At 44.5% G+C, this 25,395-nt stretch overlaps 1 protein-coding gene across 1 annotated transcript in view; it reads right to left on the bottom strand.

The window, feature by feature from the left end:
- LOC117438186 (transcription initiation factor TFIID subunit 4-like) overlaps positions 1-25,014 on the bottom strand; it is a 274,292-nt gene extending 249,278 nt beyond the window's left edge. Inside the window, exons 1-2 of the mRNA XM_034073658.1 lie at positions 23,961-25,014; positions 18,565-18,737 (exon numbers count right to left, since the gene is read on the bottom strand). Coding sequence (XP_033929549.1) covers positions 18,565-18,737; positions 23,961-25,014 — 1,227 coding nt within the window. The remainder of the gene's footprint in view (positions 1-18,564; positions 18,738-23,960) is intronic.
- Positions 25,015-25,395: the final 381 nt, after the last annotated feature.

Raw genomic sequence — 25,395 nt, 5'->3', positions numbered from 1 at the left:
GAATTTATACCTGAAATTAATGCAAAATGTTATTGAAGTTTTTAATCGTAGTGACTGTTGAGTGTGTGCACAGTTGCCTAAATCAGGAGAAAGCCTGGAACTCCCATGAACTGGAGTTCCAATTCCTAACACTGTTTCATGGACAAATCTGTGGGTGAACACTAGCAATTTGTATTCAAACGAAAGGTTAAAATTTGGAATAGTTAATCCTAATCCAGGCAATAAATATTACAACTGTGCACAAAGATGTATTACACCAGCAACCAGGGTAGGAGACTATACTTGCTTAAATGCCACAGATGTAGACCACCATTCAAATTATAGATGGTATTGTAGTTTAGAGGTGGCCCATTCCTAAAGGGAAAGGATGGTATTGGTTATGTGGAGAAAATGCTTATAAGACTTTACCCCCCAACTGGAAAGGGGCAGGCACCTTAGGTGCTGTAATACCCAATTTTACTATTATCGACAGGTATCCTTTCGGAACCTGGATTAGAAGTTTCGTTAAACGGATTAAGCAAAGGTTTAACCCTATTATTGAACGGCACACTGCAGTTCATAGTTTTGTGAGAGGGCTAATTCCATCTTAGGGTGTAAGTGAATTAGAGAAAGCAATTGTAAATATCTCAGCAACCATAGAGGAAATGGAAAGTAAATACATTGATATAATGCAGGCAGAACAACAAGACATAACCAGCCTATCTAAGGTGGTATAAAACCGAATGGCTCCAGACATGTTATTGGCATCAGAAGGAGGAGTTTGTTCCATAATCAATGAAAGTTGTTGTTCCTACATAGACCAAAGTGGCAGAATTGAAACATATCTGGAGGAAATTTGGAAACAAACTAAGATATTTCATGAGACGGCCATGGATGACACCTCCTATGGTTTCGAAGAAATATGGAAAAAGTTAACTTCATGGTTACCTAATCTCTCCTGGTTGAGGCAACTGGTTGCAAGAATATTGATGTTAATTATTTTAATAATGATTACTTGTGATATGATACAATGTTCCCTCTGGTGTTGTAAACTATCTATGATAAATTATGAGGATTGGAAAAGGAATGAAATTAAGCACCGAGTAGAAATGGGAAATTATTTCAAAGGACTTTTGATGGTAATGGTAATATATAAAATGTTGCAAAAGAATTTGCAAAAGGACAGAAAAAGGGGGGAATTGAAACAAGGGGAACACAAAATCACAAAATGGAATTTATAAACCTTTAGAATTAGTTTTAAGCAATGTTAAGTTCAATGGCTTTGTAACAGTAGCAGTGGAAAATTACTGAGGTGCATAATACATAGAAAAAATACAGTACAGCTAGAGAACATACTGGCACAAGATAAATCGTTAGAGTTGATGTGGTCTTAAGAAAAACAGTCTAGAAAAACAGGACACAGGGATAAGGAGTATCTGGGAATAGCAGGTGTCCGGGATAGGCTGCGGGTAAACTAACTGATAAGTAGGAGGATAGGGGGATTATTATGTCTCTGGTGCTAGCGAACCAATTAAACTTGTATAAGCATCTACTGCACGTGCTTCAAAGGCTGCCAGAAGTGATGAAGATTGTTGGAAGAAGTAAATGACCCTCAGAGACACCACCACAATTCTGTACGCATGCGGGGAGCTTTCTGGAAAGTGATGTAATCCATACGTAGCCTCATGAATATGTATGTATGCCAGGGACTATATAAGGATGGCTTGTGTAGCAATAGAGAGACACACATTAGGAGGAGCTATCCCCCGTGTCTCCTGGCGCCGCAATAAAGAATACCTGCTTGTCAGCTTGAAAACTTTGTTGGCAAGTTTGTTCCTGGAGTTTTCTCCGAATCATCTCACAGAAGTAATATTTATATTCTGTCTGTCTTGAGTTAATGGCACACACAATTTTTCTGTCCCAGTCACAGTGGAGACTAGGATTATTATAATTCAAGGACATAAAACTATAAGACACTATATTCCATACATATTAAATTCCTACTGAAAAAAAAATTCACAGAATTTAGCTGATACATCAATATTGGATTCTGAAAGAAAAAAGCTTACTCATAAACTTACTGAAAATGTTTATTTTTCAGGACATAAGATTTCCTGTATTTTAGAACTTGAACTCTTTTCTTGATTAATCATGATTACTCAAAAAACTGACACTTCTAAAAACTTAGCATAATAATTGTCATTGGACATTTCCTCCAGAAAACCAAGGAATAGTTTCTGGTTATAAACCATCTACCTAATCAGTCTAGTGTCTACTTCTGATACAACTTTAGACTTGAAAACTTTACAACCTGGTTTTAAAAGGCCATCAACCATCATTATTAAAGAGCACTGTAATGATATAAGGAAAGCAAGTGCCTGGAAAACATAGGGTTAAGATACTTTTAACTTAACTTAGGTCTAAGATGGAGAACAATGTTTGTGTCGTAAGTCTGTGGTGGATAAAAGAATTTAATAGTCTTACTAACAAGAGTGAATTATTTCTTTCCATCCTTCTACTTATCAGTTAGTTTGGAGACAGTGACTCCTGAACATCTGCTAGCTTCGGATACTCCCTGTCTGCCAATCCTGTTCTGCTTGCAATAATTTTTGTACAAAGGTCACACTGTTCTAAACCTTTGCCAGCTATCAGAAACCTACAGACACGGTTTGTTTCAACTAATTTGTGATTACTGGGGCACCCAACTGTGCCAAAGGTGAAAAGTGCACCCTGAGGAAGACTGCTTACTTCATCTTGAAGACCCTGCCCACGACTGGAGGGCAGTGCGCAAGCGCCAAAAGGGAGGAGACTTATGATAATGAGTACCTAAATTAACTGTAATACCCCCACCACTCTCTCGGGAAACTAAGGAATATGCATGTTTGTGTGTAATAAATATCTCCTTGCTTAACCCTTCGATGTATAAGCTAGGAGGAAAAATCCCCCTTGCACCTGGGCCCATAATAAACACATATGCTTTATAACTCTCTCCGAGTTACAGAGTCTGATTGTGTGCTTCAGTAAGGTCAAACATTTACAAAACATAAGCACTGTCAAAATGAAAGAAGAGTCTGCAGATCACATGCAGAGCAATGGAAGTTCAATGCAAATTTTCAAAGGACAATATTATTTATTCTTTATCCTTGCTAATTACATCAAAAAAATAAATGATAGAGTAGCGTTTGGGCAGCTACTACAAAGTTATGTCAAAGGAGATAAATCCTGACAAGCTGAAATAAAAGTACTCTAATACCACTAGACTAAAATAATCTAAATTTTCCATCCTGTAAGACAATTATCATTCATAAGGTCTTGCAAGTTTCCTCTGTTCTCAACTACCTTATTAGCACTAACAACTGTAAAGAATTATCGTGATGCAGTGGTGTATCTAAGGAGGCAGAACCCTGCACAAAAACAATTCCATCTGTATAATACAAAGAATCATAGAACAGTTACGGTTGGAAAGGACCTTAAGATCATCTAGTTCCAACCCCACTGCCATGGGCAGGGACACCTCACACTAAGCCATGCCACCCAAGGCTTCATCCAACCTGGCCTTGAACACTGCCAGGGATGGAGCATTCACAGCTTCCCTGAGCAACCCATTCCAGTACCTCACCACCCTAACAGTAAAGAATTTCTTCCTTATATACAATCTAAACCTCCCCTGTTTAAGTTTGAACCCATTACCTCTTGTCCTGTCACTACAGTCCTTAATGAACAGTCCATCCCCAGCATCCCTATAGGCCCCCTTCAGATACTGGAAGGCTGCTATGAGGTCTCCACATAGCCTTCTGTTCTCCAGGCTGAACGGCCCCAACTTTCTCAGCCTATCTTCATATGGAAGGTGAACCAGTCCCCTGATCAAACTTGATTTTAGGTATCTCTACAAACACATGAACGTGCAGTAGCCTCACAGATTTAGTATCATATAAATCCAGCAAGTTAGATTATATTCTTCCTGCAACTTTAGCTGCTTCGCATAACTGCCTGAGGCCAAGATAATCAACTCCCAGTACTTGCTGTCCACAAATCCTAAGGTAGACTTTGGAATCCAAACTTCAGTCTTCTAATAATGACTGAACACTGTCCTGGGTTCAGCAGTAGCAGTCATTTTTCTCCTTCTTAGTAGCTGGTGCATGTCGTGGTTTAAACCAAGTCCCCCAACTCCCAGAGAGTTAGGAAGGAGAATCCAAGGAATGTAGCCCCCACGGATTGAGATAAGAACGGTTTAATAGCTAAGGCATAACACAGTAATAATGATACAGCCAATAACAAGTGAAAAGAATACAACACCCCACCAGCCACCGACCCATAACTCACTCCACCCTGCCCGGCCAAGCACCGCATGCTCTCTCCTCCATTTTCCTCCAGAGCTCCCCCTCTCCTGCTCTCTCTCTCCCAGTATGCATCCTGGGCATCACGTGCTATGGTATGGAATACCTCATTGGCTAGCCTGGGTCAGGTGTCCTGTCTCTCCTTCCTCCCGGCCTTCCCTCCTCCACCTGGCTGAAGCACGTGCTCAGAAAAAACCTTGAACAAAAATACCCTCAAAACATGCTCGCTATCAAGCAACTGTTCCCAGCCCAGAAGTCAAAACACAGCACTGCACCAGCTACAAGAAGGAGAAAAATGACTGCCACAGCTGAACCCAGGACAGCGCACTACTGTGCTTTTGACTTTCAGCCTGTGAACAGTGCTGATAACATCCACATTTTTAGTTGCTGCTCAGTAACATTTAATCTGACCAATGACTTTCTGAGTCTCATGCTCTGCCAGGGAGTAGGAGAAGCCAGGAAGAAGCAGAGACAGGACACCTGACCTAAACTAGCCAAAGAGGTATTCCATACCACAACACGCCATGCCCACCATATAAACTGGGGGCAGTTACCCAGAAGGGCTAGATCTCTGCTTCGGTTGGGCACTGGTTGGCAGGTGGTGAGCAGTTATATTCTCTTCAATTGTTTTTTTCCCTTATCATCATCATCATTATTATTATTATTATTATTAGTGGTAGCAGTAGTGGTTTTGTGTTATACTTTAGTTACTGGACTGTTCTCAACCCATGGTAGTTAAATTATTTCAATTCTCCTTCACATCCCTCCAGGAGAGGGGGAAGGAAGGAGGGGGGTGAGTAAACAGCTGCGTGGTTCTGAGTTTCTGGCTAGTCTTAAACCATGACAGTCCTTTGTGGCACCCAACGTGGGGCAGGAAGGGTTGAAATAACAACAGATCTGACTGGAGTGTGTCTAATTGTATTTCTGATAAGCATTCATTGTTTTGGATTAATAGTCACTCATCACAATACTGATTTATTGGCTCTCAAAGTTGCTGCTCTCGATCTCAGAGTTTCAGCATGTCGTACCATACTTACAGCCAGTATTTACTAATTTAGTGTTTACTGGCTGAGGGGCATGGGTTAAAGTTCTTGTTTCACTGTACTTTATGATAATGACTTGCAATACAAGAGACTCATTGATCATGAAACTGGTCTGGCTTGCACTCCCAGTGTGGTCATCCCCTCTACACTTTGGGAGGTATATAATGGAAGTGTTTAGCAATTACACATCTTTTTTCCCCTTCTCAGGTTGTCAATCTATGAAGGACACATTCCCTTACCTTCCAAGGCCCCTCACCAGACTGCTTACAGCAGCATTTGAGAGTTCTGAAGATTTTAAATGGCCATTGGATACCTTTGAGACCTGCCTGCTAATTGTGATGGGGATCACCATGTTGGCACAAAGGCAGAGTGCATTTTGACAACGACTATTCTGTCTGATCTCCAAAGTTAAGCAGAGTCGGGTTTGGCTCTTGTCTAGGGTTAGACGATGATATAGGAGGGCCAAGAGATTTTCCCTGAGGCTGGACAGTTATGAGTGGCAGGGTTTGTGGGATAGTATGGTATTGTGGTTTAAAACCAGCCACACTGCTCATTCACTCACTCCCCCCCCCTTCCTCCCCCAACTCCCAGAGAGTTGGGGAGGAGTATCAAAAGAATGTAGCTCCCACGGGTTGAGATAAGAACAGTTTAATAACTAAGGTATAACACAAATCACTACTGCTACTACCTATAACAATGACAAAGGAAATAAGAAGTGAAGAGAATACAACATCTCACCAGCCACCGAGCAATAACTCACCCCACCCCACCCGACCAAGCACTGACCGATACCTCCTCCAACCCCCCAGAGCACCAGCCCTTCCAGGAACTCTGCTACATCCTGGGCATGATGTGCTATGGTATGGAATACCTCTTTGGCTAGTTTTCGTCAGGTGTTCTGTCTCTGCTTTCTCCCAGCTTCACTCCTCCCTGGTAGAGCATGAGACTCAGAAAGTCCTTGGCCAGAGTAAACATTTGAGCAGTAACTAAAAACATACGTACTATCAGCACCGTTCCCAGGGCGAAAGTCAAAATCCCACACTTCACCAGCTACCAAGAAGGAGAAAAAAAATGACTGTTACTTCTGAACCCAGGCAAGTATCTAGTCCACTGGGCCCCTCCAGTGCTTTGGAACTTGACCACTGAAAAAGTGCAAAATCCAGAAAAACTAGCAAAACACTTAAACAATGTATATTGTCATCCTGGTCAAAACAGAGAAGGACAAATCATAGCAATGTGCTGGGGCTTGGTCTATGCTTACAGAGCCCTGTTCAACATTATCCAGCACTTTCAAAGGGAAAAAAAAAGTCTGTGGATCTGATGGCAAAGCAACAGACAACACAGCTACTCAAACTGTAAGTACAGCAACTACACCAACCCCAGTGACAAGTACAGCAGCTACCCAAAATCTGAAAGCAAGAGACAGTGCAGCTGCTGGTGCTACTCAAACCCCAAGCACAGAGCCTGCACCAATCCCAACAACTGATACTGCAGCCACTCTACCCACATTCATAATCACTGCAGCTAAACCAGAGGACCAATTCCTGCCAATATCGCTTGTCCCTATACACAAGGGAAAAAGCAAACAGGAGAAACAAAGGGCAACCCGCACAGTGAAGAAAGATGAATTAACAATGCACTTACTATACAGGACAGCATCTGAAAAAGAGTTATTACAATGTGAATCACATGAAGAGGAGGAAGAGGAGATGACTTCTCGACCTCAGACCTCAACTGAGCTACGGAATATGCAAAAAGATTTTACCTGTCAACCAGGGGAGCACATCATCACCTGGTTGCTCTGATGCTGGGACAATGGGAACGATGGTCACGAACTAGAAGGTAGGGAAGCCAAGCAGCTGGGATCACTTGTTAGGGAAGGGGTAATTGACAAAGCAGTTGCAAAAGAGAAACAGTCTCTCAGCCTTTGGAGGCGTCTCTTGGCAGCTGTGAAAGAAAGGTTTCCATACAAGGATGATGTTAAGAGTTGTTCAGCCAAATGGACCTCGCTAGAGAAAGACATCCAGGCTCTGAAAGAATGAGCCATTGTAGAGATGATCTATCACAGGCAGGATGCCAGGGATGCATCCGCAGATCCAGATGAAGTCGAATGTACACGATATATGGCGGAAATACACAGGGAATGAAGCGTCATCATATGCCCACTCACTGGCAGCAATAACCTGGCATGACATAGCACCACCAACAGTGGATGAAGTGATTCGTCAGCTCTGAGAGTTTGAAGACAATCTCACCCCTTCTATCATTTCAGCTGTGGAACAAATGTCCCAGGAGTTCAAATAACTGTGAGACGATCCTACCTACAAATGAGAGAAACCTACATCTGGAGGAATGAGTGCATGAATTGAAGAGGAAAGCAAAGGTCAAGGATGATCATCCAATGAAAGCTGAGGCTTCAGTCTCTGGTAAGCAGTTTCACAGATGGAGTGGAAGAGCTGATTTTACTATAGCTCCTGTGATAACAATGAATAATAAAACAATCTTGTGATCACTATTAGAAAAGCCCTACCTCCAGCCAGGTGGAAGAGAGGGACAATTGGATTTACTGGACTGTGTGGATCAAATAGCCTGGCACATCAGTCCCACAGAAGTATAAGGCTCTAGTAGATCCCAGTGCACAGTGTACCCTGATGCCATCCAGCTGTCAAAAGGGTAGAACCCATTTATATTTCTGGAGTGACAGGAGGATCCCAAGAGTTGACTGTACTAGAGGCTGAAATCAGCCTGACTGGGAGGAAGATGCAAAAGCACCCCATTGTGACTGGTCCAGAGGCTCCATGCATCCTTAGCATAGACTACCTCAAGAGAGGATACTTCAAAGACCCAAAAGGGTGCCAATGGGCTGCTTTGGAGACTGAGGAAATTGAGCAGCTCTCCACCTTGCTTGGTCTCTCAGAAGATCCTTCTGTTGTGGGGTTGCTGAAGGTCGAAGAACAAATGCCTATCACAACCACAACAGTGCAACGGCGGCAATATCGCACCAACTGAGACTCCCTGATTCCCATCCATAACCCGATCTCTAGACTGAAGAGCCAAGGAGTGATCAGTAGGACTCGTTCACGCTTTATTGGCCCCATACAACCAGTACGAAAGTCTAACAGAGAGCGGAGATTAACAGTAGACTCTCGTGGCCTGAATGAATTCACACCACCCTTGAGTGCTGCTGTACTGGACGTGCTGGAACTTCAGCATGAACTGGAATAAAAGGCAGCCAAGTGGTATGATACAGCTGACATTGCAAATGCATCGTGTGGAGTGATACAGCAGAAGAACTTTTTGAGAAAGGGAGGAAAATAATCAAAATCCTGCTGAAAGATAGTTTTGCAATAAAACAGAGTAAGGTCAAGGGACCTGCACAGGAGATTCAATTTTTCGGAATAAAATGGCAAGACAGGCATCAAAGGATTCCCATAGATGTAATCAACAAGATAACAGCAAAGTCTCCACCATCTAAAGAGAAAGAAATACAAGCATTCTTGGGTGTTGTGGGGTTCTGGAGAATGCACATCCCAAATTAGCTTGATTGTAAGCCCTCTCTATCATGTCACCCAGAAGAAGAAGGATTTCAAATGGGGCCCTGAGCAACAAGTATTGGAGTAAATTAAATGAGATAGTTCATGCAGTAGCCCTTGGACCAGTCCAGACAGGGTGAGATTTAAAAAATGTACTCTACACTGCAGCCAGGTAGAATGGTCCTACCTGGAGCCTCTGCTCTGGCAGAAAGCTGCAGGGAAGAATAAAGGTTGACCCCTCGGCTTTTAGAGTTGGGGATACAAAGGATCTGAGGCCAGCTATATCCCAAATGAAAAAGTGTTGACGTAGGAGTCACAGACAAGGCAGAGACGATCAATGCGATCAAGTGATTGCCAAAGTTTATTCAGATACAGTGCTCCTTTTATACCCTTAAACCCTTAGGTCTCTTATGTAACAGCCTTGGATACTGAGCTCTAATTGGTTAGTCTAGAGGTTACTACCGTTTACAAAGCTAATGTTTATAACTTGTTATAATTGCGATTAAATACCTTACTCTAAAAATACAGTGGGAAACTACAACCTTGGCTGGGATCATTCTCTGCACGTTTTCAGTAAAAAATTACAGAGGCCGAAAAAGACAATTGACCTTGCTTATGCCTGCAAAATATCTTCTTACATTACAGTAAAAAGGCTCAGGGTATCGGGATAGCTCACTATGTGGCCTTGGCTCTTTTAAGAATTCCCACAAAAAAGAGATCCTGGCAGCCTATGAAGGGGTTCGAGCTGCTTCAGAAGTGATTGGCACTGAAGCACAGCTCCTCCTGGCACCCCAGTGGCCTGTGCTGGGCTGGTTGTTCAAAGGCAGCATCTCTTCTACACATCATGCAACCGATGCTACATGGAGTATGTGGGCTGCACTAATTACACAACGAGCTCAGTTAGGAAATCCCAGTCGTCCAGGCATTCTAGAAGTCATCATGGACTGGCCAGAAGGCAAAGATTTTGGAATGTCACCAGAGGAGGAGGTGATGCATGCTGAAGAGGCCCCACCATATAATAAACTGTCAGAAAGGGAAAAGCAATATGCCTTGTTTACTGATGAGTCCTGCCGTATTGTCGGAAAGCATCAGAGATGGAAGGCAGCTGTATGGAGTCCCCGAAGGCAAGTTGCTGAAAATGTTGAAGGAGAGGGTGAATTGAGTCAGTTTGCCAAGGTGAAAGCCATCCAGCTGGCCTTGGACATTGCTGAATGAGAAAAGTGGCCAGGACTTTATACCGAGTCATGGATGGCAGCAAATGCCCTGTGGGAGTGGTTGCAGCAATGGAAGCAGAGCAACTGGTAACGCACAGGGAAACCCATCTGGGCTGCTGCACTGCGGCAAGATATCGCTGCCCGGGTGCAGAAGCTGGTGGTGAGGGTCCGCCATGTAGATGCCCACATACCTAAGAGTCGGGCCACTGAGGAACACCAGAACAATCAACAGGTGTAACAAGCTGTTAAGACTGACGTGGCTCAGATGCACTTAGATTGGCAACATAAAGGCAAATTATTTTTGGCCCGGTCGGCCCATGACACTTCAGGCCATCAGAGCAGAGATGCAACATACAGATGGGCTCATGATCGAGGGGTGGATTTAACAATGGACACTATTGCCCAGGTTATTCACAACTGTGAAACGTGTTGCAATTAAGCAAGCTAAACTGTTAAAGCCTCTTTGGTATGGAGGACGATGGCTGAAGAACAAATATGGGGAGGTGTGGGTAACAGGACAGAAATAGTTAATGAAATGGATCCAGGTGAACCATTTTGGGCTTAAGCTTTGGGAACCCTAAAGAGAACAATGAAGTATTACAATTCGTTAGCAAAAAAAGCAGGTGGTTTGGAAGATAAAGGAGGATGTGCAACCCAAAAACAGACCAACTGATGGAAATATTTATGGTCTTTGTAATCCTTAGTGGTTTTGCTGAATCAGTATGACAAGGAAGTATGATGAGTGGAAAATCACTGCTTAGTACACTACAAAAGGGATGCGAGAGGAGCAATAAAGGTCTCCAAATTTCACCAGAACTTGAGTCCGTCTTTGATACGCCACAGGGAGGCCTGTCAGATTGATTATATCACACTCCCACCAACCCACAAAAGCAAGTACCATGTGCTTACCATGGTGGAAGCAACTACGAGATGGTTGGAAACGTAAACTAGGCCGCACGCCACTGCCCAGAACACTATCCTGGGCCTTGAGAAACAGATTTTGTGGAGACAAGGCACCACAGACAGAAGTAAGTCAGAAAATGGGACTCATTTCTGGAACAAACTTATAGACACTTGGGCCAAAGAACATGGCATTGAGTGGGTATGTCACATCCCCTACCATGCACCAGCCTCTGGGAAAATTAAATGGTACAATGGGCTGTTACAAATTACATGGAGAGTGTGGTGGGACTTTCAAATACTGGGGTACACATTTACCAAAAGCCTCCTGATTGGTCAACTCCAGAGGATCTGCCAACAGGGCTGGCCCAGCCCAGTCAGAACTTTTACATACTGTAGAAGGGGATAAATTTCCTGTGATACACATAAAGAATTTGCTGGGGAAGACAGTCTGGGTTATTCCTGCTTCAGGTAAAGGCAAACCCACTCGTGGGATTGCTTTTCATTAGGGACCTGGATATACATGGTGGGTAATGCAGGAAGATTGGGAAGTCTGATGTGTACTTCAAGGGGATTTGATTTTAGAAGAAAACAGCCAATGAACTCAGTTATATGCTGTTGCCTGCCATGTAGCACTTCTATAGCTGCCCTGGGTTCAGCAGTAGCAGTCATTTTTTCACCTTCTTGGTAGCTGGTGCAGTGCTGTGTTTTGACTTTCGGGCCGAGAACGGTTGCTGATAGCAAGTATGTTTTGAGTTACTGTTCAAATGTTTGGTTCGTCCAAGGATTTTTCTGAGCTCATGCTCTGCCAGGAAGGAGGGGAAGCTAGGAGGAAGGAGAGGCAGGACACCTGACCCAGGCAAGCCAAAGAGGTATTCCATACCATAGCATGTCATACCCGGGATGTAATTGGGAGAGACCCAGAAGGGCTGGAGCTCTGGGGGGATGGAGGAGGTATCGGTCGGTGCTTGGTCGGGCTGGGTGGGGTGAGCTATGGGTCGGCGGCTGGTGAGGTGTTGCAATCTCTTCACTTGTTATTTGCTTTTTCATTATTATTTGTAGTAGTAGTAGTAGTAGTGATTTGTGTTATACCTTAGTTATTAAACTGTTCTTATCTCAACCCGTGGGGGCTACATTCTTTGGATTCTCCTTCCTAACTCTCTGGGAGTAGGGGGAGAAAGGGGAGGGAATGAGTGCACGAGACTGTGGTTTGGTTTTAAACCACGACAATAGCCCACCAACTAGATGTCTTTAGGTCACGAGTGACTGGTCCTGACTTCCCTCCATCATCCCAACAAAAAGAATATACTCTGATGATAACAGACAAGCTCAGCAGTGACCAGACAAGTTCCACAGTGGCATCAGCAGGCAGCAGTCCAACACTGCACACCATCACTCCTGCTTTGAAAGACTGTTACAAGAGGTGAGGCCCGACATCATGGTCTGGACAGACTCAGCAGCTTTATAGGAACTGGGACATGCACTACGGAATGCTATCTCCCTCTTTTGTGTGCGTGGATGGGTATATGTGTATATATATACATGACACAAGAGTGATGGTATATTGAAAAATAAAGGATCTGATCATGACATGAACAGTATGGAATAAGGGATGGATACCGCCCTGGGTTCAGCAGTAGCAGTCATTTTTCACAGAATCACAGAATCCCAAAGGTTGGAAGGGACCTCGAAAGATCATCTAGTCCAACCCCCCTGCAAGAGCAGGGAAACCTAGAGTACATCACACAGGAACTTGTCCAGGCGGGCCTTGAATATCTCCAACGTAGGAGACTCCACAACCTCCCTGGGCAACCTGTTCCAGTCACTCTTACAGTGAAGAAGTTCTTCCTGATGTTAACATGGAACCTACTATGCTCCAGTTTACACCCATTGCCCCTTGTCCTACCACTGGATATCACTGAAAAAAGCCTAGCTCCATCATCCTGACACCCACCCTTTACATATTTGTAAACATTGATGAGGTCACCCTTCAGTCTCCTCCAAGCTAAAGAGACCCAGCTCCCTCAGCCTCTCCTCATAAGGGAGGTGTTCCACTCCTTTAATCATCTTTGTGGCTCTGCGCTGGACTCTTTCAAGCAATTCCCTGTCCTTCTTGAACTGGGGGGCCCAGAAGGGGACGCAATATTCCAGATGTGGCCACACCAAGGCAGAGTAGAGGGGGAGGAGAACCTCTCTTGCCCTACTAACCACCCCCTTTCTAATGCACCCTAGGATGCCATTTGCCTTCTTGGCCACAAGGGTACATTGCTGGCTCATGGTCATCCTCCTATCCACCAGGATCCCCAGGTCCCTTTCCCCTTCACTCCTTTCCAGCAGGTCAACCCCCAACCTGTACTGGTACATGGGGTTGTTCTTCCCCAGATGCAAGACTCTACACTTGCTCTTGTTGAATTTCATCAAGTTTCTCCCTGCCCAACTCTCCAGCCTGTCCAGGTCTCGCTGAATGGCAACACAGCCTTCTGGTGTGTCAGCCACTCCTCCCAATTTAGTGTCATCAGAGAACTTGCTGAGGGTACACTCGGTTCCCTCATCCAGGTCGTTGATGAAAATATTAAACAGCACTGGTCCCAGCACCGACCCCTGAGGGACTCCACTAGTCACAGACCTCCAGCTAGATTCTGCCCCATTGACCACAACTCTCTACCGTCTTCCTTTCAACCAGTTCTTGATCTACCTCACTACCTGATAGTCAAGCCCACACTTCCTTAGCTTGTCTATGAGAATGCTGTGGGAGACAGTATCAAATGCCTTACTGAAATCAAGAAAAACCACATCTACCACTCTACCATCATCCCTCCACCTAGTCACTTCCTTGTAGAAGACTATAAGCTTCGTCAGACATGTCTTCCCCCTGGTAAAACCATGTTGGCTGCTCTTAATGACCCCCTCATCCTTGATCTGTCTAGAGATGGCATCAAGAATAAGTTGTTCCGTCACTTTTCCAGGGATGGAGGTAAGGCTGACAGGTTTATAATTACCCGGGTCCTCCTTCTTGCCCTTCTTATAGAGTGGCGTGACATTTGCCATCCTCCAATCCTCAGGCACCTCTCCCATTTCCCAGGACTTACCAAAGATGATGGAGAGTGGCCTAGCAATGACCTCTGCCAGCTCCCTCAGCACCCGTGGGTCTATTCCATCCGAACCCATTGATTTATAGATGTCCAGACTGCTTAACTGTTCCCTAACACAATCCTCATCTACCAAAGCAAACTCCTCCTTTGTCCTGACTCCTTCTGGGGCTACAGGAATCTGGGGCCCCTGGGGAGAGTCTGCAGGAGTAAAGACAGAGGCAAAGAAAGCATTCAGCACCTCTGCCTTCCTTATATCCGCTGCATCCAGGGCACCCACGTTGTTCAGCAGTGGGCCTATATTGCCTCTTGTGTTAGTTTTATTTGCTATGTATTTGAAGAAGCCCTTTCTATTGTCCTTAATCCGACTTGCAAGATTAAGTTCCAAGGAGGCCTTAGCTGTCCTGATTGCCTCCCTACATCCTCTAACAACTGTTCTATATTCCTCCCAGGTGGCCAACCCCTCCTTCCATAATCCATAGATTCTCTTTTTCCACATGAATTTGCCCAGGAGTTCCTTGTTTAACCATGCCGGTCTCCTAGATCTCTTACTTGATTTCTTGCCCATTGTGACACTCTGATCCTGAGCTTGGAAGAAGTGGTCCTTGAATGCTGACCAACTATCTTGAGCCCCTTTACCACCTAGTACCCTTTCCCATGAGACTTCCCTTAGCAGTTGATTGAAGAGGCCAAAGTTGGCCCTTCGGAAATCCAGAACTGTGGCCTTGCTAGGTATTCTGTTCCTCCCACTCAGGATCCTAAACTCCACCATCTCATGGTCACTGCAGCCAAGGCTGCCATTGACCATCACCACTTCAACCAAACCCTCCTTGTTGGCGAGTACTAAATTTAGCAGCGCTCCTCTCCTAGTTGGTTTGTCCACCATTTGCATTAAGAAGTTATCATCAATGCACTGGAGGAACCTCCTGGACTGTGAATGACTGGCTGTGTGAGTCTCACAGCAAATATCGGGGTAGTTAAAATCCCCCATGAGGACCAAGGTATGTAGTTGTGAGGCTGCTTCTAGTTGCCTGGAGAAAGCCTCATCAACTCCTTCATCCTGATCAGGAGGTCTTTAATAGACCCTCACAGCTGTATCACCCATACGAGTCTGCCCCTTATTTTGTACCCACAGGCTTTCCACTTGCTCCTCATCTGCCCCTGGACAGAACTCAATACATTCTAGTCGCTCTCTCACATAAAGAGCAACTCCACCACCTCACTTTGCTGACCTATCATTCCTAAAAAGCACATAGCCATCCATGACCACATTCCAGTCATGTGAGCTGTCCCACCATGTCTCTGTAATTGCCACCAGATCATAACCTTTGGACCGCACACACACTTCTAACTCCTGTTTATTCCCCATGCTGCGTGCATTGGTGTACAGGCATTTCAGGGAGCGAGCAGAACACAATGATGGCACTCTCAGGAGGCGGGAGGCCTTCTGGTCTTCATTAATACTAGAACAATGCCCCACTAGTTCAGCTACAACCCCCTCACACTCTGAATCTAACCTGAAGCTCTGTGAGTGAGCTCTGCTAACTCTTGCCCTAGTACCCTTTTTCCTCTGCAGGAGAGGGTCTAAACAACTCTCCTTTCCCACAAATGAAACAGTAGATTGATAGTCCTCCCTAGTCCGCCATCCTTCAAGCTGTAGCATGTTTCTCTTGGGCTTGTCTCTAACAGGCCCAGTTAAATCCCCTCCCCCCTTCAGATCTAGTTTTAAGCCCTGTCAATAAGCCCTGCTAAATCCTGCCCCAAAACCCTTTTCCCTCTCTGGGACTGGTGTATCCCACCTGCCACCAGCAAACCAGGTGTCTCATACAGCAGCCCATGACTGAAAAACCCAAAACCCTGCCTTTGGCACCAGTCACGTAGCCATACATCAATCTGCAGACTCTTACTATTTATCTCTTCACCCTTGCTTGTAACAGGTATGGAGGCAAACACCACTTGCGCTCCAGACCCTTTAACCAGCCATCCCAGGGCCCTGAAGTCTCTCTTCATTGCCCTTGCCCTCCTTGTAATAAGTTCATCACTGCCGACCTGAAAAACCAGCAGCGGATAGTAGTCAGAGGGCTGCACCAGATCAGAGAGTTTCTTTTTAACATCTCTAATCTGAGCCCCAGGTAGGCAGCAGACTTCCCTGTGGGATGGATCCGGTCAACAAATGGGCCCTTCAGTTCCTCTCAGAAGGGAGTCACCCACCACAATTACTCTTCTTTTCTTCTTGGTTGAGGAAGTTCTAAGGCATGGGGGTGAGTGACAAGCCCTAGGTGACTCACTAGATAGATGTACCTCTCCATCTCTATTTACCTGGCCCTGTAGTTCCAAGATCTCATACCTGTTATTCAAGGGCAACTGGGAAGGAGGAAGGGATTGTGAGGGTTTTCGCTTACCTCTCCGAGGAGGGACCTCCCTCCATACATCCTTGTCCCTTAAGTTCTCTCCTTCTGTCTGGTGGTAGGAGGGAAGGGGATCCATCACTTGTTCAAACACTTCCCTCTGCCCCTGCCTTAGGCTGTGGCTCCACCAATCTATTTCACTTTCACATTCTCTGATGGCTCTCAACCTTTCTACCTCCTCCCTCAGTTCAACCACCTGCCTGAGCAGATCATTTATTTGCTCACAGCGAACACAAGCAGTGTCACTGGCTCCCTCCAATACAACTGCCAGGCTCAGGCATTCACTGCAGCCAGAGATCTGCACAGCCACATGTCTGCAGGAAGGTTCAGTCTGGATACCCACATTATTCCTCACTGCAGCTTTTGATCGTGTGGTGACCATGAGCTATCTGGTCAATCAATTTGTCTCTGTCTCTCCACACAAACAAGCACTCCTTCCTCCTCCTGCGCTCCAGATGAGTCCTCTTGATGAGGCGGTTAGCCCGCTCACCTGCCCACGCAAACTGCCGCACAAACTGCCTCAACACGCTCTGTTTGCCCGCCCTGTTCGCCGCAATCCTTAGTAGCTGGTGCAGTGCTATGCTTTTGACTTTCAGCCTGGGAACAACACTGATAACACCAATGTTTTTAGTTGTTTCTCAGTAATGTCTACTCTGACCAAGGACTTTCTGAGTCTCATGCTCTGCCAGATAGGAGGGGAAGCCGGGAGGAAACAGCAACAGGACACCTGACCCAAACTAGCCAAAGGGGTATTCCATACCACAGCAAGTCATGCCCAGTAGGTAAACTGGGGCAGTTACCCGGAAGGGCTAGGTCACTGCTTGGGTTGGGCTGGGTATCGGTCGGTGGGTGGTGAGCATTTGTATTCTCTTCCCTTGTTACTTCCCTTATTATTATTATTGGTGGTAGCAGTAGTGGTTTTTTGTTATACCTTAATTACTGGACTGTTCTTACCTCAACCTGTGGGAGTTACATTCTTTTGATTCTCCTCCCTATCCCTCTGGGAGCAGGGGAAGGAAGGGGTGCAGGGGAGTGAGCAAGCAGCTGTGTCGTTCTGAGTTACCAGCTTGGCTTAAACCATGACAGTAATCAAATGGTAAACATCAGGAAACACACATTTAAGTTATTTCAAGCAACCTACACAACCTGCAGTTAAAAAATATAAAGGCATCTCTTCATCGCTTTCCATTCAGAATTATTTACCACTTCTGCAAACACAGATTGTAGGCAAAACTACCTTAAACTCTGCCTATTATTATGGCACAGCTGCTCTGCACTAACATCCAAAGATGTTTGCCTCTACATTTTAGTAAGATAGTTCACCTCTAACCCCAAATGGACTGAAGCTGAACAGCCTCCCTAAGCAATTTTAAACCAATGCAGCCTATCAAGTAATCTAAAAAGCAATACCCCTTTATCCTTGAATATACATCACTTCTGTTTTGAAATAAGCACACTCCACTGAAGATTTTGGGGTAGGGAAGTACACTATTCTGTCAATCCAAATAAAAAAGGAAATGTAGTCATGACACAGACAAAACTAAGTGTAGACCTATTATACTTGGAGGTGAAGCAAAGGAATCAAACCTTTTTCTTTTTTTTTTAATAAAGTGCATTTGAAAAGTTAATTCTTGAAAATCCTTGTATTGAATGTGGTTGGCCTTTTCTAATTTTTATTAGAATCTAGCTATCCCGTGCATCCATTCAGCATGTTGGGATCACAGTGCTTCTGATTCAGAGGAACAAGGGGCACTTACTGAACCAGTGGTCCAGAGTTCAAATTAAGTTCAGGCTAAGATTGAGCCTTCTAGCCTCCGACGATCTCATAGTCTGAACAAGGTCTTGAGAGACTCTATAAAGTATATTTTTTTTTTATGTTCTGAAATATGAAAAAAAATCTTAGGCCTCAGAAAAAAAAAACTGTATTTGAATAAGTATTTAGTGTTTTCACAACAAAAAAAAGGCGAGGAAAGCACATTTGCAAACACACATGAACTAACAATATGTAAGATGAAGGAAAACGCAATGCACAATAGTAAAGTGAAATTAAGCCAGACATACCTGAGTTGTTGATAGGCGAAAAATAGGGCCAGTTGTGGGCACAGAAAGTCTCTGAGACATGCTGACAGGACCCTGTCCCTGCATGTGTAGTTGAGCCTGCATTTGAGCCTGTGCTAGAGCCTGCTGAGGCATCATTACAAGCTGTCCAACATCCATGCGCACCAAGACCATATCTAATGAGAACAAAATAACAATAACTATAAAGAATTATATATAAAGAACTATAACTACAGAATATAAAGTAAAGCTTATATATAGCACTGTACATTTTTATTTATACTGTATATTCTTTTTTTATTCTGGTGCAGCATGAGATGTTATTTCAAGGAAGAAAAGTAGCCCCCACCAGCAGACAAAATAACAAATTAGTTTGGAATTCAAATAACTGTAGTTTATGGATAACAGTGACTAAAAAAAGGTCACTTGAGTGTATAGGCATACTTTCAGCAATCTAGTCAGGGTCAGCAGAATAAAATGAAAAAGAAATATTCATTAAAAGTAAACTACAGCGATAATCCAGTAGTCAAGAATAAAATTCAGTATGAACATACCAGGGACAGTGACACAACAGCTTTAGAGGAAGTGTACACACAAACATCAGGCCAGCCACATTTCTGAGCATACAATATTTGAGATCTAGTTAGTCATTGAGCATTAACAGATTAATTTATTTAGTACCCATCATCAACATATTGGGAGGCACTACCTGTGATTTAGACATCAAGAAAAAAAATATCACCAAACTCAGAGAACCAACACTGCCACTTCTCAGCACAAAATGATACAAGTACAGGTATTTTAGGAAAACACCAAAGAAATTGCTTTAAAATTAGCAGTGTACTTGGGAAGTGTTTTCTAACACTTTCTGGAAGTAAATGATATTTTTTTCAGATTATTTTCTGGTAACACATTCCACAAATAGAGGCCTTCTACGCAACACAGCCAGTGCCATCAAGTTTTGTCTTAAGCTTTCCAGAAAAAGGGGAGACAATAGCTAACTTGGTCCCTAGATTACCTGGAGCTTCACACTTACTCAAGATCACTGCAAAGCATATAAAGTGCTTCCTTATTAAGGAACAATTCCCCAGACAGATTATTTAAAAGAATTTCCAAGTTAGTTCCAGAATACACTTTAATAATTTAGCCTAGATATGGTACAACAGGTCTATAAACAGGAAAACATCTTGCCTGCAACTACAGGAGAACAAAAAATATAAGAGTCTAAGAAGTCACTTTTATTCTGCTGGTAACAGTCAGTAGACACTGTTTCTGCAACTTATCTCTATGTGCAAAATGCTTCATATATATTTTTTCAGCTTTCAAGAGAAAAATGGTAAAAGTATACATCCACTTCTAATTAACAATGCAAAGTAAAACAAAAAAGAACAACCAAAAAACCAAACCAAACAAACAACAACAACCACAAAACACCCCACAAAAAAAACAACCACCACCACACCTCAGTAAAAGGACATGGCTTACAACATACCACCAGGATAAAGAAATCTGATACTATCATAACAAGAAAAAAAATCAGATGTAGCCTATACCAAGAAAGTCTTTCAGATGCTAACATAGAAATACAAATACAAATCATAGGATGAACACATGAGTAAACTGCAGCACCAATAAAAGCCGTCACTCACAGTCTTCGGTGCTCCCAGGCAACCCTCCCTACTAAAAACAAACAGGAGGCAAATTTCTGCCACTACAGACAAAAGAATTTTGGAAATCAAGCTTTAAGGTTAAAGGCATAGAGTGCTACAGGAAGGATCACATCCAAAAGCCATGTTCATAACTCTCTAAGACCAGAGAGCAATTTTTAAAAGAAAAGTTGAAAGAAACCCATAAAACATCTTTTAAAATATAACTTTTAAGGTTCATTAGCCATTTAAGCATCAAACCTCATCTTTTATATTTGCAGATAATTCTGTAAGCAGATTATATACTTGGTATATGCCATTCCTAAACAATCCAGACACAAAAATACCAGTACACTGACAACTGGCCAAACACATATCCCTCCTCTGATTACATTGTGAACCTTATGTAGAAACCCTCATAGGATAATGCCTACCCCACATTAAAAACTACATGTTCTATTTTCATTACACAGATTCACAAGTGTGTTAATTTATCTTCCAATTTTCTAAAATCAATTCTGAATAAAAAAAATTAATGGAAATGACAAATTAATTGCAGCACATGCCACAGTTTCAATAAAAGTTGCAGACATATAGATGCATAAATGTTCATGTATTAATGCTATGTTTTAATTTAGTTTGGAGGACTTGAAATTTCTTTTACTGAGCAATATGCACAAATTAGAACCCAGTTAAATTATGAGATTATTTTTTCCTGTTAACCACATAAAGACAAGACACACAACTTATGCTTATTATATGCTAAAATAACTTATTCTCAAAAGGCGATTCTACATTTCTGCTTTAGAAAGAAGTTTACATTGTGGGAGTGCCATAATTAATTATAAATGATCCACCAATTTTAAGAATGTCCTGGGTTCAGCAGTAGCAGTCATTTTTCTCCTTCTTGGTAGCTGGTGCAGTCTGTGTTTTGACTTTTGGGCTGAGAACGGTTGCTGATAGCAAGTATGTTTTGAGTTACTGCTCAAATATTTGGTTTTGTCCAAGGCCTTTTCTGAGCTCATGCTCTGCCAGGGAGGAGGGGAAGCCAGGAGAAAGGAGAGATAAGGTGCCTGGCCTGGGCTAGCCGGGGAGGTATTCCATACCACAGCACGTCATGCTCGGGGAGGTAACTGGAAGTTGGCTGGAAGCTCTTTTCCGGGTTGGGCTCGTTTCAGCGGGTGGTATCGTATTCTCTCTCCTTGTTTATTTCCTCTATCGTTGTTTTTATTAGTGGTGGCAGTAGTGATTTGTGTTATACCTTAATTGCTAGATTGGTTTTTATCTCAACCCGTGGGAGTTATATTCCTCCAATTCTCCTCCCCATACCTCCGGGAGTGGGGAGGTGGGGGGGAAAAGAGGTGTGTGGTACTGCGGGAGACTGAGGTGGGGTTTTAAACCACAACAGAGTGAAAACTCAACAACACTGCATTTCCTGAATAACTTCACTTCAGAACATACTATCTTACTGTTTATGAAAATACAATGGATTTCAAGCTGACTTAAAAGTTAAAATTTGGATTTGATTCCATTATAACAGTATTATTTCCATAACATTTAAATCTTGGACCAGATTGCTTTAAAGGCCTCTTTTGTTTGAAAATTAAGTAGCAGAACAAAGTATCAACACAAGAAACTTCCACAACTGCATGCAAAGTTATTATACACATTATCATATGCAATTATGATAACTATCAAACAGATTAACAATTGGAAATCAAAGTCATTAATGTAGGCTGAACAGCAACCTCTTATCTGTCTGAAACCCCTAAGCTTTTTATGTTTGGAGCATTAGAATCTGGAGCAGGACTTCCCAAACTATGGCCAAATATACAACTACTGAGCCTTTGCTTAGAAGTTAGCTTCTACACCATCACATTTTTAGAATCATAGAATCATAGAATAGTTAGGGTTGGAAAGGACCTTAAGATCATATAGTTCCAACCCCCCTGCCATGGGCAGGGACACCTCACACTAAACCATATCACCCAAGGCTTCATCCAACCTGGCCTTGAAACTTCACTAATAAATATCAAATATTTTAAGAAATATTTTAAGAAAATGATGGAAGAAGTTGTTTCAGACCACATCAATGGTTCCACATATTATCATGCTATTCATATTAATAGCAAAACTATACCAAAACCAGTTCAAATGTTAAATCATCTCCTAAATCAAGAAGGCACAAACTTACCAGCTTTTAGCAACATGAAAATTTAAGTAGGGGACCACAGAACCCTTCAGAATTTCAGCTAAAATAATACACAATTAGGAATTACCAGGATGAAGGGATGCTGTTTTGGTTAGTTAACAGCCTTTCTGAACTTAGATTTTTAGTAATGAAAGTTAAGAAATTAAGATAAGAATAAACAGGATCCAACCATTACTTCAGAATTGGAAAAAAATATAACAATACAATATAAATATAAGAATATAATTGGTGATGTGAAGATTGTCCAGATGCAGCAGAGAATGACACAATAACACTTAGAATCATAGAATAGCTAGGGTTGGAAAGAACCTTCAGATCATCTAGTTCCAAACCCCCTGCCATGGGCAGGGACACCTCACACTAAACCATGCCACCCAAGGCTCTGTGCAACCTGGCCTTGAACACTGCCAGGGATGGAGCATTCACAACCTCCCTGGGCAACCCATTCCAGTACCTCACCACCCTCAGTCAAGAATTTCTTCCTTATATCCAATCTAAACCTCCCCTGTTTAAGTTTTAACCCCTTATCCCTTGTCCTACCACTACAGTCCCTAACGAACAGTCCATGCCCAGCATCCCTATAGCCCCCGTTCAAATACTGGAAGGCTGCTCTGAGGTCTCCACGCAGCCTTCTCTTCTCCAGGCTGAACAGCCCCAACTTTCTCAGCCGGTCTTCATATGGGAGGTGCTCCAGTCCCCTGATCATCCTCGTGGCCTCCTCTGGACTTGTTCCAACAGTTCCATGTCCTTCTTATGTTGAGGACACCAGAATTGTAGACAATACTCCAGGTGAGGTCTCACGAGAGCAGAGTAGAGGGGCAGGATCACCTCCTTTGACCTGCTGGTCATGCTCCTTTGGATGCAGCCCAGGATACAGTTGGCTTTCTGGGCTGTGAGTGCACACTGCTGGCTCATGGTCATTTTCTCATCGTCCAACACCCCCAAGTCCTTCTCCACAGGGCTGCTCTGAATCTCTTTGCCCAGACTGTAGCTTTATAGCAGCCTTTAACTTGCTTCAGTAAAGTTAGAAATCTCAAAAATTAAAAGTTTTAGATTATACACGTCAGACCGTATCTTGCCACCTGATTCATAGCAAAAGATGCCCCTTGAAAAAGAAAAATTTTTTCAAGTCTATCAGAAGTCAAGCAGTAAATAGAATCCTTCAAGGCACATATAAAGTTATTCTTCACTCACACCCCAACTTTTTATCTGGATCACGACTGCTCACTACACTGTTCCAAAATAACTTACCGTGGCTACTGCTCTCACTCCAGGACAGAACAAATAACTGGCCCCACAACAGTCGCAATTACATTGCATTAGCAACCGCCCCTCCCGTACCAATTACACCCTCATTAACGGCAACCTGTTTGTCACACATCGTGACTCAAACACGTGCCTCTTCTTTTTTTTTCCATCGCGTCGAGCAAACAACTTTGGGCGATAAAAACGTAAAATCAACCTCAGCCAAAGGAAAAAAAAAAAAAAAAGAAAAAGAGAAAGAGAAAAGGTTACCCCGAGTCCCGATGCGATTCACTTACCGGGCGAGATGGTGAAACCGGGGGGCAGCTGGATGGTGGTCTGCTGTGACGGCCTCACGATCAGCTGCGGGGCCATGATCCTGGAGGCAGCGCCCAGCGCCAGACGGGGTGATAGGGCCTGGGGGGCGGCTGAAGGGACAGCGCCCGCCTTGGCAGCGCTAACCGCTAGCTTGGGCGCGGCGGGGCCCGGCGGAGTGCAGTTGGCAGTCGAGCCCTGCCCCGGTGGGGTGACAGGCGCGGGGCTAAGGGAAGTACCGAGTGCGTTTACTGCGGGGAGCGGGCCGTGCGCGGACTTGGTCTGTGCCGTAGCGGCATCGGTTCTGCCGTGGCTGCTGGCTAATAGGACTGCCGCCTGCTGGCCCCAGGCGCCCTCCCCGTTGGGCGCCGCCTTGCCAGGGAGTGACGTGGTGGTGGCGGCGGTAGAAACACTCTCCGCCGCTCCCTCCGAGGTCCCGCTACCCTCTGCGGCCTTATTGCGCTGCAGCACCGCGCTGTCGGCGGCGGGCAGACTGCCGCTGGGGCTCCTCGCGCCCCGGGCAGCAGCGCTGGCAGTTACGTGGTTGTTCAAAGACTGGGCAGGGACGCCGGCAGGCGGGGGAGCAACGGGCTGGGGCGGTGCAAGGGCGGCGAGCGCGCCGGGGTTGTCGCCGCCGCTGAGAGCCGCTCCATGTGATTGCTGCACACTACTACTGTTTACACTCACTCCCCTCCCTGCCACCGCCACTGCCGGGGGGAACGGGAGCTGCCCCTGAACAGGAGCTCGGCTCTCCGCGACTCCAGGGCACCTCACCGCCGCCTCCTGTGCCCGGGGAGTAGAAGGAGACACGGGATGCCCTTGCTGCTGCCGAACGGGGCTGCTGCCCTCTACTAGGCTCCCCTGGTGCTGCTGCTGTTGGGACGGGGCAAAAGTCCTGAGCTGGAGCACCTCGACAGAATTTTTTCCGCCGGTCAGCTGCGATTCTAAAGAGCCCACCAGATCACTGACCACCTTCTCATCCACCTCCTCAGTGAAGAGCAGCATCTCTTCCAGGGGATCCGAGGAACCCGTCGCCATCTTGCGTAGAGCTGAAAACCAGCCACATAGCACGCAAGCGCACCAACTTCTACCACACGCGAAGCATACTGGGAAAAGCCAGCTTCCTCTTCTTCCTACTTTTCCTCTCCCCCTTCTTCGCAGCACGATTAGATCCGTAGCTTTTCTAAGGAGTGACTATGGCAGGAAAAGAGCTGATGGACGTCAGCGACAGTACAGTCGGCTGCGCCTTGGTCGCTGTGGGAAGTGACTGTGTCTGGGCAAATGCCCCAGCGACGCGGATGGGTGGTGTGTGTGAGAGTGACGTTATTGGCGTTTGTAGGAACTTCTGGCAGGGCGGTTTGAGGCTTGGAAGAGACCTGCCGCCCTGGAGGAGAGAGAGGGGTGTGAGTTTGCACGTTA

This window comes from Melopsittacus undulatus (genome assembly GCF_012275295.1).
Source record: "Melopsittacus undulatus isolate bMelUnd1 chromosome W unlocalized genomic scaffold, bMelUnd1.mat.Z SUPER_W_unloc_1, whole genome shotgun sequence".
In the NCBI taxonomy this organism is placed as follows: domain Eukaryota; kingdom Metazoa; phylum Chordata; class Aves; order Psittaciformes; family Psittaculidae; genus Melopsittacus; species Melopsittacus undulatus.
The sequence above is the reverse complement of the archived record's forward strand: the minus strand, read 5'-3'. Positions and strand labels throughout refer to the sequence as shown.